The sequence below is a fragment of the Botryllus schlosseri genome, chromosome 12 (assembly GCF_051294905.1).
Source record: "Botryllus schlosseri isolate E-star chromosome 12, Bs_hap1, whole genome shotgun sequence".
In the NCBI taxonomy this organism is placed as follows: Eukaryota; Metazoa; Chordata; class Ascidiacea; order Stolidobranchia; family Styelidae; genus Botryllus; species Botryllus schlosseri.
Genome location: NC_137247.1, coordinates 18381850 through 18396466, shown reverse-complemented (window position 1 = coordinate 18396466; position 14617 = coordinate 18381850). Strand labels below are relative to the sequence as shown.

Here is a 14617-nt window from a genome sequence, read left to right as displayed (position 1 = left end):
ACGAATTGGCCCAGCGCTGAGTCACTGTTCTGATCTTAAGTCAGCAATTTTGCTTTGAGTCAGTGAATTGGCCTCCGCCCCTAGACCTGAGCTGTCGTGCGATCCATTAAGCACTTTCTAATAAAAAGGAGTTGCTGGAGCAGATTATTTCTGGCGAAAAGTATGGAATGTGATAGGCCACGGCTCGTCTAAGTATGTAGAAAAACGCTTTTTAATGCTAATCTAATTTTTTGTCGACTGCCCTTATTTTTGGGTCTATGTCGATAGCAACGCTGCCTATACCTCACATCAAAAATTATGGCTGGTTTGTTAGTGTGGAATGAGGTGATATAGAAAAATATATATGTCGATCCAAATTTATTTTACACCCCTTAAAACATAAATCATATATATCAGAGTTGGATCAATTACAATAATTCAGTTCAATTACAATTACATTTACATTTACAATTACTCCCTTGCATGTTTCAATTACATTACAATTACAACTACTCAATGCTAAAAATATCAAATTACAATTACAATTACTGTTAAACATGTAATTATTTACAATTACAATTACTGTTAAACTTGTAATTGATTCGGTAGAGAGGTGTTCTTTGACAACCGTAGCGACGTAATTAGCAACAATCACAAGCTATTCATGTTTCATTCATGATACGTAGAATACCTTTTAATTTAAAAAAAAAATCTAACGTATTCGAACTATTTCTGATCATGAGTACTAAACACTACAGTACAAACAAAGAAAAATGTTTCAAGCGACTGTTAACAGCCAAAAGTTTGAGCGACTAACAGCGAATAGGCTACAGGACTGTCAATGAAATGTAATTAAACGATTAGGCTACTCAGAGCTGAGTGAGGATAATGCAATTTAATTGGTAAGGCGTCAGCGATAAGGCTAATACCGACTCGATGTGTAAAATTAACATGAATGCAAAAGAAAAGCACCTCCTGATAACTACGAATTTCAACATTTTGGTTCGCATTTACATTTTCACTTGCTCGGAAACTGTTAGATTGCATTTGATGAACATTAGGGTGCGAAAATTTCTGGCCCCGGTAAATTTGGCCAAGATTGGAGGTAAGATTGGGATAACATCTCAGGAAATGCGTGATCAAATTTGATGAAGCCTTGGTTGGAAATTGAATTTCTTTTTGCAATTGTTGCAGAAAGCCTCGGTACTGGTCAGATATTTAAAAAATAAAACTCTTACCGTGGTGTAGGAAATGGTTCAGCACAGGTTTCAGAAGAGTTTATTATTTGTTGTTCATTCATTATTGAAATATTAGGATTTAGTTTATGACAGTGCAATATTTCGTGCCCGCCATATATCGTCATATCGCACAATGAAACCAGAATGTTAGCAATCCTTACAGATAGTTTGATGGTGTGGAGGGTTATTACTGTTGATGAGAGAATTCTCCAACATGAAGCTCGGACTATACACAGAGCAATAGCTATGAAACAGAGGTGTATCGTGCCAAGCGCGGAATTTTTTTTACCGGAGCTTCGCGCCCCCTTCAGATGCTTTCACGCCGCCCAAGGGGGGCTCGCCCTCCAGTTTGAGAACCACTGGTTTAGCCTACAATGTAATTCACAAAGTTTTCTGTTGCTACTGAAGTATGGGAAACAGTTTAGCATGATGAATTAGCTACTTATAACGCGGCACGCATATAACACCGATGTAAATAGGCTAATTATTACAGTTGGCGACTATGTGTGGGCCTTAAGGCCTTGCGGCCCCTCGTCGTCATCCTGGTCAATACCCGATTTTCACTGGTGTGACGAATAAATGATTGATTGATTGATTACTTTATGTTGTGATTGTCAGGTTTCCATAACAGTGTAATTCAAATTGTAATTGAGCAAAATTTTCATCAAATTACAATTACAATTAGACTACGCAAAATAGAAATGCTTCAATTACAATTACAATTACATGAAAAAATGTAATCAATTACATTCACCTCAATTACAAATTACAATTGATCCAACTCCGATATATATATAAATATTTACCTATTTGGCTACTTTGGGAGACAATCGTACTTATTATTGTAGCAGTTGGGGTACGAAAAAAATTGAACGAAACTAATCTTTCAATCACTCGGCGACAGCGGGTATGAGACCTTACCAGTTGATGACACGTAATTGGTCGCGCGTACGTATACAATACTAAAGTCATCGACCTAATTCAACATTGTGAATGGCGCCTATCTCTGTAAGAATGGCGGCATGTTAAATTGTTTGTGATAAAAGTAGGATATTCCCAAGCTACTGATCGATATATAGATTCTGCGAATTCGGTAGCCTTTAGGAGACAAAAACCGAATTTTCGAACGCCAATACCGGGCCACCCCCAGGTCCCACGCCGTCGAATCGGATATCGTCACGTTCAGTTCGACGAGACGAAAACGGGGGTAACTCTGCCGAACCCCTGAGACCAGCGATTGTCGATCGGTATTTCGATCTCTGTTCTGATACCGACCGATCAAACAATTATACACGTAACCCGTATTGGCGTACCATCACGAAGTTTTGGTAGAAAATTTTTTTCTACGCGTCCCAACCCCATTTCCCGGGCATCGTTGGAATTGTAATCGAATTACGCGTCCGCCGGTACCGGATTTATTCGGCTACGATATTCGGTTGGCGAGAAATCGGCGATTAAAAAACTGTGAAAAGTGCGCTATACACTGTTTTTTGATGGCCGATCCCGAGTCGGCTGAAAGTCCGATACGATCGTATCGGGTATCGATCTACGCGGGGCCCGAAGACGAACGCAGCGGTACCTCGTATGGCTCAGTGGGGTGAACGACCGAGACGGAACCTCGGATAGCCCGCCTGTGAAAAACGTGAAATTCTCTGATGATCCACCGATCAAGGATAATCCGAGGATTATATTCGAAAAACTCACATAACTCCGCTTCTACTGGTCGGAATTAAGTCAAATTTGTTTTGCATCGTCTTTGAAGACAGCTAAACAATTTCATGGGGTTGGCAGAAAAATTTGAATTTTTTTTTCAAATTTGACCTAATAAATTATAAATTTTAATTTGATCTGCGGAGTCCTATACTTGTTAGAATTGAACCAAATTTGGTGTGCAGTGTTTTTTAGGGTAACCTGACAATTTAATAAGTGAATGGCGGGAATCCGGATTTTTTTTAAATTTTTGAACAGCCCTATAGTGTACGACTGTACAGTGTACGTACGTACATTTATGATCAGTGCGGGATTTGAAGCCCATGCCTGAAGCCCTGCCAAGGTAATCAAGGAGGTTCGCAATTCGAAATGAAGATAGTGCTTAAAACGCCCCAATAAGTTGTAATCCGTGATTAGTAATCATGCAGACAATCGAAGCAACCTCGTTTACGACGTCGATTTCGACACGCTGGCGCTGAGAAACACCATCTTCTATCTCGACCAGAGGAGCGAATTCACGTTCTCATCTCTTAATTAAATTGTATTTGCGCCCATATTCGTTTACAAAATAATTCTCGTAGTTCCGTGATAGTCTCTTTAATTGGAGGCTTGGAGCGCGAAATAGGACATTGTGTTTGTGTATGCCTGCGAATTGAAAGTCATTCCGGCGCAAAGTGCGCATAATCATCACTTTAACAAAGCTTTGCCAAGCAAAGTTTTATCGGAAAATGCAACAATGCAGCTCAAATCACGTTATAATGAGCAAACAATTGTCGCGATGTCAGACTAGGAAGTTCCAAGTTGGAACCCCATTGTGCTGTACGCAAGTTGAATAATTACTGATCAGATGCGCGCTTTCTCGTTTGCTATCATCTGTAATACTAATTCTTGTCTGCTTCATACACTCGTATTCCCTAGGTGTCACTTGTCAGTGTTTGATTTTTTATTAATTCCGCGCATTGTGCAGTGCACGGCGTTGAATTACGTTGTCAAATATTGATGCAACACGAGCTTCTCGGTGGCGCAAATTCTGAATTTATTCGATTAGTTTTAACGGGAACCTTCTATGTTCCAATAAACTTCATTGCTGGACGGACCCTGTCGAGCTAGCGCAATCATATCGCGGATCGAATTCCAAACCTTTGGGATATGTATTTCTATTGATAAGGTCGCGGCATGCGCCCATATTGCTCTTACTGTATAACACGTGGATAATTAAAAGCGCACCATTTTACGATCAAATTCGACTGGCTGATCGGAGCCTACGTAGGCCGTAGGTCCCGGGCTGATATTAACCAACGCGTTGTCGGCATTAAAACCCCAGGTGCGTAGCTAGGTAGTTTCTCATTTATAACTAGAAATCCAGTCCTTTTGAAATGCCAATTCACTAATTCGTATTATCGATGCTGCGTACTGCAAATCAGCGAGAATCATTTGTATGCGAAATGGGTCATCGATATCTCATGTGCGATTGTGCGATGTGCGTGCACTATCGGCGGTGGTTTGATTTAGCGCGTCCGCATGTAGGCTCGCTTCCGTCCGCAGATGCACTTTCTCCAAACAGTAACAATCTCTGACTGTAATATTGTTCGTGTTTATGTATCTTTTTGATTAAAACTTATGCCCGCGTCAGAACAAATTGTGCTCGTTGCCATTGTCGAATCTGGGTATTCACTATTCAGGTATGACTAGCACACTCTGTAATTGTAATTATTGCAGGTTTGCGGCATGTCTGCAATTTCGTTATCAGCGCAATCTTGCCGGGCGATTTTACAGTCCAATAAAATTGATCACTACTATGTATTTCGCACAGCGTAGGCCTACTGAGGCTGATTTCAGCAATCTAACGATCATTATTTGATGTACAAATTCGACCTCATCTTTAGAAACGTAGATTCGAAACACTATCGCGATTTGACGACCAATATACGTTCACCTTCTACAAATTAAGGTGCATTATTTGCATTGAGGCTGGCCGCAAGCTGCGTTTGAAGTATTTTGTGAACCATTTTTGTGATAAATATTCTCGGAGCGAAAAGTTGAACGGTGTTTAATATTGTGTGCCTGCTAGTTGGAATTTATTCCAGTGCCCTTAATATTAATCCAGTTATGCTTTGCGAACGTAAATCGGGACATGCAACAATGCAGTCGAAATCGATGTTTTAAATAGCAACCAATTGTCGCGATGCGAGCTACTCAATACTAAGTAAAAACCCACTGTGTTGGCGGTAAGGGATAATTACTGATTGAACGCGCGTGTTTGTAATCATAATTCTTGTCTGTCTTTCGTGTTCTAGAATTGTCGCGCCGCGTTACTGCTCAGTCCAGCGACGAATGCCGAGTGCGTGGCAATTAATGACATAATTTCGCAATCGTCGTGATACGAATCTCGCTAATTGGTCGCGGCCCGCGTAACACTAATAATACGACTTGTGTGAAACTGAATATTAGCGTCATAATGGTCATTTCAAAAGGACGGGGTTTTGTGTTTCAAAAGGAGGGGGTCTCGACACCCCCTGGCTACGCGCCTGCCGCTACCCCATGCAAAAATAAAAGCCGGCGCCTATGCTAATGGGTATCGTGACAGATCTTATTCCTATCAAAATTATCGTCCTCTCTTTATGTCATCCTCCACATTCGGTGAATACCATCTAGTTGTATCCATATATCGTGTTAAAACACCAATGCTTTTTATTGCTCTATGACAAGAAGGGGGTCCAGGTGATATTGAAAGTCGAGAAAATGACTAATGTGCTTTATAAGCTCAGTGGGTTAGCATTTAATTTCTCTGAAGCTCGCAAATTTTCCAGCACATACAAAGCTCTAGTATCAACGCTTAGGTGAAGTACCAGAAATGCTTTTTCAACTCATAAATACTATTCGTTGGCATAGCCCATTCTCAATTGCAATCAGCACCATTTTTACGCCCTGCATCAGTCAAAGTCAAGTAGCAGAGAAATATTCGAAAGTTGAGTGACTGAGGAATGCAATTGATGTCTCTGTGGAGGACATTTTGGGAATGGCGACTTTGCAATCAGTAAAAACTTCGAATCAAGGCAGAGAGACATCGGTATGCCCTGCATAACTGGGATAGATTTCATGAAATCTAAATTGGTCCGACAAACAAATACTTCTAGATAATACTATCACTTGAGACATATATTTACCCGTATTTTACCTGCTTGTCAGTTCATTTCCTTTTCGTGGTCCTTAATTTCAGTGTGTAAAGTACTCTATTTGAACATTATCTCACCATCCTTTTAACGGGGCTATTTCAATGAAGTATGGACTAATTTCCAGCTAATCCGTGTCATATCGTTTTTTCGTTTATTGCCGACGTCTTCATCCAAACTCCGCCATTTGCCCTTGTCAAGATCAAAACAAATGGAAAAGACATCACTGCCTCTTCAGGCATACCTGAAACCCGATTTTTGATCGTGACTGTGTGACGAAATTGGTCACCGTAAATACTATTATTTCAAAAGTGACCGAAATTTCAATTTGACTGACCTTGGCTTCTACTGGCTGGAATTGAGTCAAATTTGGTGTGCAGCGTTTTTTTTAGGTAACCTGACAATTTGACAATCAAGCCGATGAAATTTGAGAAAAAAGTTTTTTTTGAACACCCCTTGAACAGTGAACAAGTTGGCGTATGGCTTTTAAACAAATAGAAGTTAGCAATTATCAAGTACCACGATTATAACGAATCAAGATTCTCTGTAATCTGTTGTAGGGTTTTAAAGAGAAAACATGAATTCGTGGCGAAGTTTGTACGGTAAACAACTAACTTCTTACAATTTGACGCGGCTATAACATGACGAGAGTCTGAGATCGGAGGTAGAGACATGTTAAAGTGGTCTTTATTCGAAAGTTTCTGCCTTACAGCACTAGTAATATTGGATCAAAAAGTGTGCAGTACGTTAAAGGAAAGATTGCCTCATACCTGCTAATAGACTGTAGGGTCCATGAAACATGAAGCTTCCGAGGGATATTAGGCCCCATTGTATTAATTAAACAGAATATATTTATCATTTCATTAGAACTGAGATCTGCTATCGCGGCAAATTAGCTATCAGCTAGCCAACGATTGTCGTAGTGATTTGCATACTAGCCGTAGAAAACTGGTGATCTAATCTGCAGGATGGTCAACTGTAGCTTCTTATAAAGGCACATGTTCCGTAATTTCACAGCAGCTTTTAAACGCAAAATATGTGTGTGGTGAAATGGCGTAGTCAGTGGTATAATCCACAGCTGCAACACCAATGGGTTGGGTTCGAGTCCGACTGAGGTCGACTCCAGAATTCCTACCCAAGTGTTGGAGGTTTTTCTAGGTTCCTCGTCGCCACGTGATCCGCGTAAGCGGTGATTTATAAAAGCCGAGAAGTGGGCCATGCTACAAGTCGGCAAATACGTAATCAAATAATGAATAGAGGCCTAGTGTAAAACTACCAATGTAGTCGAAACACCATTAATATAAACCAAACAAACGGCGAATTATAAATCGCGATCGTCCATATCGTACGACGATGACGTCGTGAATTTAAATAGAGACGTAACAATTGATTGTCATTGGTATAGGACTCCTTTGGAGGTACAGTTGAAAATGTATGACGACAAGGCCCATTTTAGCTCAGTAACGGACAATAGGGCTGTTCAAAAATAACTTTTTTTTCCTGATTCCAGCCATTCACTGATTAAATTGTCAGGTTGCCACAACAAAGGCTGCACACCAAATTTGGTTCAATTCTAACAAGTATAGGGCTCCGCGGATCCAATTAAAATTTTTAATTTATACAGGAAAATTGAAAAATAAATTTTTTCAAATTTTTCTCTCAACCCCATGAAAATGTTGAGATGTCTTCAAAGACCATGCAAATGAAATTTGAGTCAATTCCAACCAGTAGAAACGGAGTTATTCGAGTTTTTCGTTGATAATTCTCGGATTATCCCCCAATCAAGGATAATTGGAGAATTATCAACGAAAAACTCCAATAACTCCACTTCTACTAGTCCGAATTGAGTCAAATTTTTTTTGCATCGTCTCTAAAGACAGCTCAACAATTTCATGGGGTTGACAGAAAAATTTGAAAATTTTTTTTTTCAATTTTCCTGTATAAATTAAAAATTTTAATTGGATCCGCGGAGCCCTATACTTGTTAGAATTGAACCAAATTTGGTGTGCAGCCTTTGTTGTGGCAACCTGACAATTTAAGCACTGAATGGCTGGAATCCGGAAAAAAAGTTATTTTTGAACAGCCCTGTCGGACATGGCCATGGTCAGCTAATTCAAAATGGCGATTTGTCTCCCTAAGTATCATATGTCCAGTTGTCCACTGAAGTGGTCTATTAGATATTGCAAAAGTTGGCAAAATTGAGGCGACCGCAGTTGGAGGACCTTTCGTGTATATTGTAAACGCTGCGATATAAACTGCTAATCACCAGTGACCACGCGTGGAATCGATAGTTCAAAACCAATCGAGATATTTTCAGTCGCCTAGCTTGTCTCCTTCTGTTGGCGATAATTGTCGCCCAAATGCTGCAAAAACAGGACTGTCCACCAAAGTAGTCTAATAGGTAAGTATATCCTTAATATACACGCAAAACCAGGCCTGTACAATATAGGCCTACACGTTGAATTAGAATACGGAATAGGCCATATCATGGGCATTGGACAAGCAATAGAGAGAAGGGGCATATACTGTCGGTTATATCGTCGAAATCGATGAATGTTAAAATCGGTTCGGTGATTCGGTTTATTAGCAATTTATATCAGATCAATACACCACCAAAATTTCGATGAATGATGAATGAAAAGATAGGAAGGTGTCGAAACGACTTGGGGGAGGTAGTGTAGTGGTTACGATAAGCGCCCAGCACGTAGACGGACCGGGTTCGATTCCCGTCGGAGGTTTATCTGGGCTCCTCTTCCCCTGCCGTTGCCGTTCTTACGGCGACAAAAAAGCCCAGACAAAGACCCGACGAAAGAAAGCACTCACAATGAATGGAAAGAACTAGTAGAAAGGGCCGCGGCTTCAAAGAGATCAACATCGAAAAAGGACTGTGACATCGGGCACTCTAGGCCGAGGTGGATGTTAGAGTAAAAGGATCGCTACTGATGCGTGTCGTTCGACATCCTCCTATCTGTTCATGACATCGCATTGTACATTGTGTGTGACTTGTTCAGATCAAAAATATATCCCAACCATGTTATGTTATGTTATGTTATGTTTGGAGTAGTCTTTGAAATGAGACACCAACCTTGGCCTAGGCGATGTAAAGAGGAGACATCCACACTGAATAGAAAGTAAAAGAAGATAGAAAAGCAAAGCGACAAAAATGAGGTGACATGTCACGAAAGGCGAGATCGATACGTCAGGTCGTGAGAGAGATGATGATATTCTCTTTCGCCTGCACCATCGAGATGCTTTGACGACGGAGTTACGATACGGCCGTGAGGTCATCTAGCCTGCGTCCCCGTTTTTTTCTCCTCCATGCTATCCGTGATTGCTGAGCGCCTAGGAGGATAGCTGTGGATACCAATTTCGAGTCTTTGGTATGACCCGGCAGGGGATCGAACCCACGACCTACCGTTCGAGAAGCTGGACGCATCACCATTACACTATCTCGCTCGGTGGCCCGGTAACCTTGAGGACTGATCGTGATGCTGATCCTTGTTATCTCAAAATCAGGACAAGTACAGTTGGCAAGCTTGACTTCGTATTTAAATTTGTCCAAGTGCCTACTATGTAGAGATGAAATTATAGTAAATTTTGCCGCTTTCCAGACACCGACATGCTTTCCACAACTCCGGTACATCGTCTTTAGAAAGGAACTAACTTTTCGATGAAGGGTCATTTTATTTTTACTCGATTTTTTTTATCATTGTGAAATTATGTTGATACTTAATATTTAAAAGATTCACAAACGCGTGGTCGAATCAGAAATCAGAATGTCGACATTCCCCATCCTTTTGCCGCCCAAGTTTTCAGTGCAAGCGGAGATAAATTCCTGTGAGCTCACCCGTTAGATGGCGTTGCTTTTTCTACGTTTCACACATTTATCCATACTCGCTCTTTCCTAACTAGTGGTGCAAGATGGTGAGTGTTTCTCGATATGAAAGTCAAATCTTCAGTAATCTTCTATCAACATTAAGATATTGCTCAGGATTGTCGTTGAAGGTTACGTAGAAGGGTCAAATTTTTTATAGTTTTTGACTCAGAAAAGCCTAAAATTAGAAATTTGCGAAGAAAATGCCCGTTCATCAGGCCGATATGAACATATACTGGGAACACTCATGCCTAAACTGAATTCGTCGTTTTCAGGCTCGCGGACCTAAGAAGCATCTCAAGCGACTTAATGCGCCAAAGCATTGGATGTTGGACAAGTTGACTGGTGTTTTTGTGAGTTATTTATTTACTGTTTCGTTTTTAAAACCTTCGAAGACGTGTCTAATTCTTGAAAGCTGTTGTGTTCCGCTTATGTCATGGACGTAAACCAATATGGAATCGGTGTCTCGTGCACACCAAAGATTCTACTGACTGCACACAGGTGTGACGCCGAGAACTGCCTTGGCACACCAAAGATATTGCGCTAAGCGTACCGGGATTCCAACCTGGGACGTAGATACAGGTTTTGAAACATATTACTGCCTGTATTATACCTCGAAAGAAAAAATATCTGTCCATTCATTATAAAAGAGTTGTGAATTAGAATTATGACCAACTGTTCAAGTTTAACGCTACATTGCCTTTTCAATGTAAATCGGTGACCAGTGTGACCCATCAAAAGCTGTGAGAGTAGGCCTATCTCTTTGCCTTTGTTGATAGTTTTGCGTAAGCTATCAGGCATATTGGGTTTGAATTGTTATCCGTGAAGAATGTGAATACTGTATATTTTCAATCAACCTTGAGACTGATAGAAATATTCTTTAATGCAATGCCTTCACACTGTGCCTGGAATGATTTGTGTCTTCACTATATTCCAGGCGCCACGTCCGTCCACCGGCCCGCACAAGCTCCGTGAATGTTTGCCGCTGGCTATTTTCCTCCGAAATCGCCTCCACTACGCTTTGACGTATGACGAGGTCAAAAAGATTTTGATGCAGCGTCTTGTAAAGGTCGACGGCCGAGTCAGGACTGACGTTACTTATCCCGCTGGGTTTATGGGTGATTATACTGGATAAAATAATGATATTGTGCCATTCCTATGAGGATTAGTTTTCTGGGTGTTTCGTTTAGGGTTGGGGGTAAGGGTTATGTTGGAGTTGCATAAAATTAGGGTTTAGGTTTGGGCTCGGTATAGTAGAACTCAGGGTTAGGGTATCTTTATATTGGGGTTGGGGGTTAGTTAGGCTTGTTAAGGGTATTGAAAGGTTAAGATGGAGTAGGGTTGGGATGAGGTTTCAAGTTGTTGTTATCATAGGAATTATAATTGAGGTTGATGTGTCGTCTAACTTTTCACAAGTCTGCGCGTACTCGCCAACTCACTGCACGGCCCCTTGAACAACAGTGCGTAATGACGAAAAAGAAGGTCATTATTTCATGCGCAGCGTAGATTTTCTGTGCGCAGAGACCGTGTCAGCACGTGCGCACCATAGAGGGAACATTGGTTGGGAGTAAGGGTAAAGAATGCTCCAATCAAACCGTAACCCAAATTGAATTATAAATGCCAGAAATTTAGAAATGTTCATGGGGAACTCTTGGTGATGGTCATGTTGTTATGGATAAGAAATTAGACTAGACCCAGAAAGTGAGTTCTTTTCGTCTATACTCAACCCCACAACCTATCTCCCTTATTATCCCACCATTCAATATGAAACTGGGCATATTCAATAATGGTGATTTCTTCTGACGTCACGATAAATATGGTGCTGCATCAACTCACAACTCGGTTTATCGCGAGTCAACCTACCATCTAACATTGTATGTGCTCAGTGATACGGTGGTAGCAAGATCGAAGTTGTTCCTAACATGGTTGTTTGTCTGTATCAATGATGGTGCGTGATGCATGACTGATGACTCAAACAATATATGATTATAAAATTTGCCTTACAGACGTCATCTCAATCGAGAAGACAGGTGAAAACTTCCGCCTCATCTATGACGCTAAGGGCAGGTACGCTATCCACAGGATTACCGCTGAAGAAGCCAAGGTATCGTTGCGTGATTTTAAATTAATTTTTCGTTGAAAGCTTTAGAATGCACTTAAAGTTGAAGCCATGAGCTGTGACTAAATCTCGACAGACATCAGAATTGTAAAGCGATACCGTCATGGAATATTCCTGGTAACTTGTAGGAATCGAAAAAAGTCATTACATGTAAACTTGATTTGAGATGAAAATCCAGCCTACAGGTACTGGAGCAATTAAATTATTACGACAGACTAGGTTGCCGCCTCAAGCTTCTTGCGAATGCAAATCGCCATTGCGTTGAGTTTCTGAATCTTCATGTCGCTAGCTGATCCTTTGATCGAAATTAATACCAATTTGTTGTTCCCGTTCATGTCATGAGACTGTCTGCTCGATATGTTTTTTTCGCTTTAATTTGAATTATGAGCGTTTCATTGCTGATGACTATTGACGCAGATCAAGTAGTGAACCTGTTCCTCACAATTGCCATGTTGTCATGTATAAGAAAAATTTTTTGAAAATATAAAAATTAGCAGCAAGTCCGTGACCAGTAAATCTAAACTGGAGTTTAATTGGGTTCATTTAGTTTCCTTTATAATTTCATGGTTTTGTTGGTGCAGCGGTGTTCCGATTCTCCGTTGCCGTTTTCTACGCGTCTCAGTCTTGATGGTGTCTGGGCCATTGCATGTACGGCAATATGCTCAATTGCTCGTTCATATCAGCTGATTCTGCCTCGGTGAAATGCTGGTGCCATTGCCGAAATCGTTTCATCTTGAGAGGAATAATGATGTTGCCCACTGGAGAATAGCCTATTTTGAGACGGCAGCAATATTTTGAAACTGATATCAATGTCAGTGTTTCAAATTGTTTTACTTGTCATTCTTCTGAAATCAGATCGCGGGCCGTGTGTGGGTGACCCCTGCTCTACCCGCTGTTGTATGGGCTACGAGCTACTGACCATTCCCGGTTATATTTTTCATTCACAATATTTAAAAAAAAATATAATTTTCTATCGCGCTCGATTGAATAGACGGTTGACATTATTATTTCTTCAGTACAAGCTCTGCAAAGTGAGGAAGGTCGGCACGGCGGCCAAGGGTGTCCCGTATCTGGTGACGCACGACGCCAGAACCATCCGTTATCCCCACCCGGACATCAAGACCAACGACACTTGCGTCGTCGACATCGCCACTGGCAAGATATCCAAGTACACCAAGTTTGAAATCGGTACGTGTTTCGAAAATGTTTCGAATTAAAATATGTGTATAAATGTTGCAATATGTATTTCAGTCTAAGCTTTTCAGGAGTGAACTTCAATAAATTAACTACTACTGTTTTACTACCATTTGCTCCTGATGACACTCGGTTGAAAATCCTTGAGTGAAATAAATCCGGCAGTATAAACGTATCGTTAGTTGCGATATCCAAGTTCTGTACTTTTGAAACCTGTTTGTATTTTAAATTGCAAAAATAACAAACTCTGCGTCACAGGTCTTCTGTGCATGATCACCGGAGGTCACAACATCGGACGTATCGGAACTATTATGAATCGCGAAAAGCACCCCGGGTCTTTCGACATCGTCCACGTCAAGGACTCCACCGGTCACACCTTCGCCACTAGGCTGAGCAACGTGTTTGTTATCGGACAGGTACCGTGTTGATGCTGCGTTATAAAATTTACGATATCTGGGTTACGGGTGTATGCGTATAGCCTGGATGGGCATTTATGAGTGAATTTTTGAATGATGATGGCACTGATCGTGGTGGTCTAGTATGGCCAACAGCATTGGTACTGAGTACTAGATATAGTAGCAAATATTTGTACTCAATAGGAGTTGTATTATGTATTGATGTAGAAAATATATTCAGTTGCTGTGATACAGGGGCTATTTCGATCACGTATCACAATTTCACGCAGCAAAGTGCACCCCGAAACACCTTTCTACTTATAAAATTCGAAGTCAACAAAGTCATTTTTCAAAAAACATAGTGTGAAGTAGTCTATGGACTTGACTACTCGAGTATGAGTCTATTTGAGTACTCAAAAAGTAGCAGCACTTCATTACCGCCTGCACTCTGCTCGTAACATACGTTGGCTGTTTGACTCTGTGCCGTGTTGCAGTTTGTTTGGTTGAAATTCCGCCGTCTTTTCAGGTGAACAAGCCCATGATTTCTCTCCCGAGAGGCAAGGGCATCCGGCTGACGATCGCGGAAGAGCGAGACAAGCGTCTTGCGATGAAATAGTAGTCGCTTTCGGTTTCTCTGATTCAATAGAGGCGTAAATACAGTGCTGCTGAGTACTAGAATGTAACCGAGTGTGCTTTCTGTGTGGCTTCTGATGATGTTATGTGGGGTCGGTTGATGGCAGCGCATGATAGAATTTGAAGGTTCTGTGGCTATCGTTGTGTCGATTGTGACCGAGGGCTAGGCCAGTTCTGAGACGTCTTCGTTCATAAAGACTGACGAGATGACATGAGTGCCGGGAGAAGTCGCGTTCCTGGATGATTCGACGTCCTAAGAATACTGGTGGGAGCGTGGCGTAGTGGCATGATCCACAGCTGCA

At 41.2% G+C, this 14617-nt stretch overlaps 1 protein-coding gene across 1 annotated transcript; it reads left to right on the top strand.

Annotated features, from left to right (window-relative positions):
• Positions 1–9947: 9947 nt before the first annotated feature.
• Positions 9948–14365, top strand: LOC145451566 (small ribosomal subunit protein eS4, Y-like). The gene is made up of 7 exons (XM_080329779.1): positions 9948–10024; positions 10250–10327; positions 10912–11092; positions 11981–12078; positions 13110–13281; positions 13546–13703; positions 14209–14365. The coding sequence occupies exons 1-7, from the start codon at positions 10022–10024 to the stop codon at positions 14296–14298; spliced, it is 780 nt and encodes a 259-aa protein (XP_080185905.1). The 5' UTR covers positions 9948–10021; the 3' UTR covers positions 14299–14365.
• Positions 14366–14617: the final 252 nt, after the last annotated feature.

Coding starts and splice junctions, on each gene's coding strand:
- LOC145451566 (XM_080329779.1), top strand. Junction 10,328..10,911: donor ACAAGTTGACTGGTGTTTTT/GTGAGTTATTTA, acceptor ACTATATTCCAG/GCGCCACGTCCGTCCACCGG. Junction 12,079..13,109: donor TTACCGCTGAAGAAGCCAAG/GTATCGTTGCGT, acceptor TTATTTCTTCAG/TACAAGCTCTGCAAAGTGAG.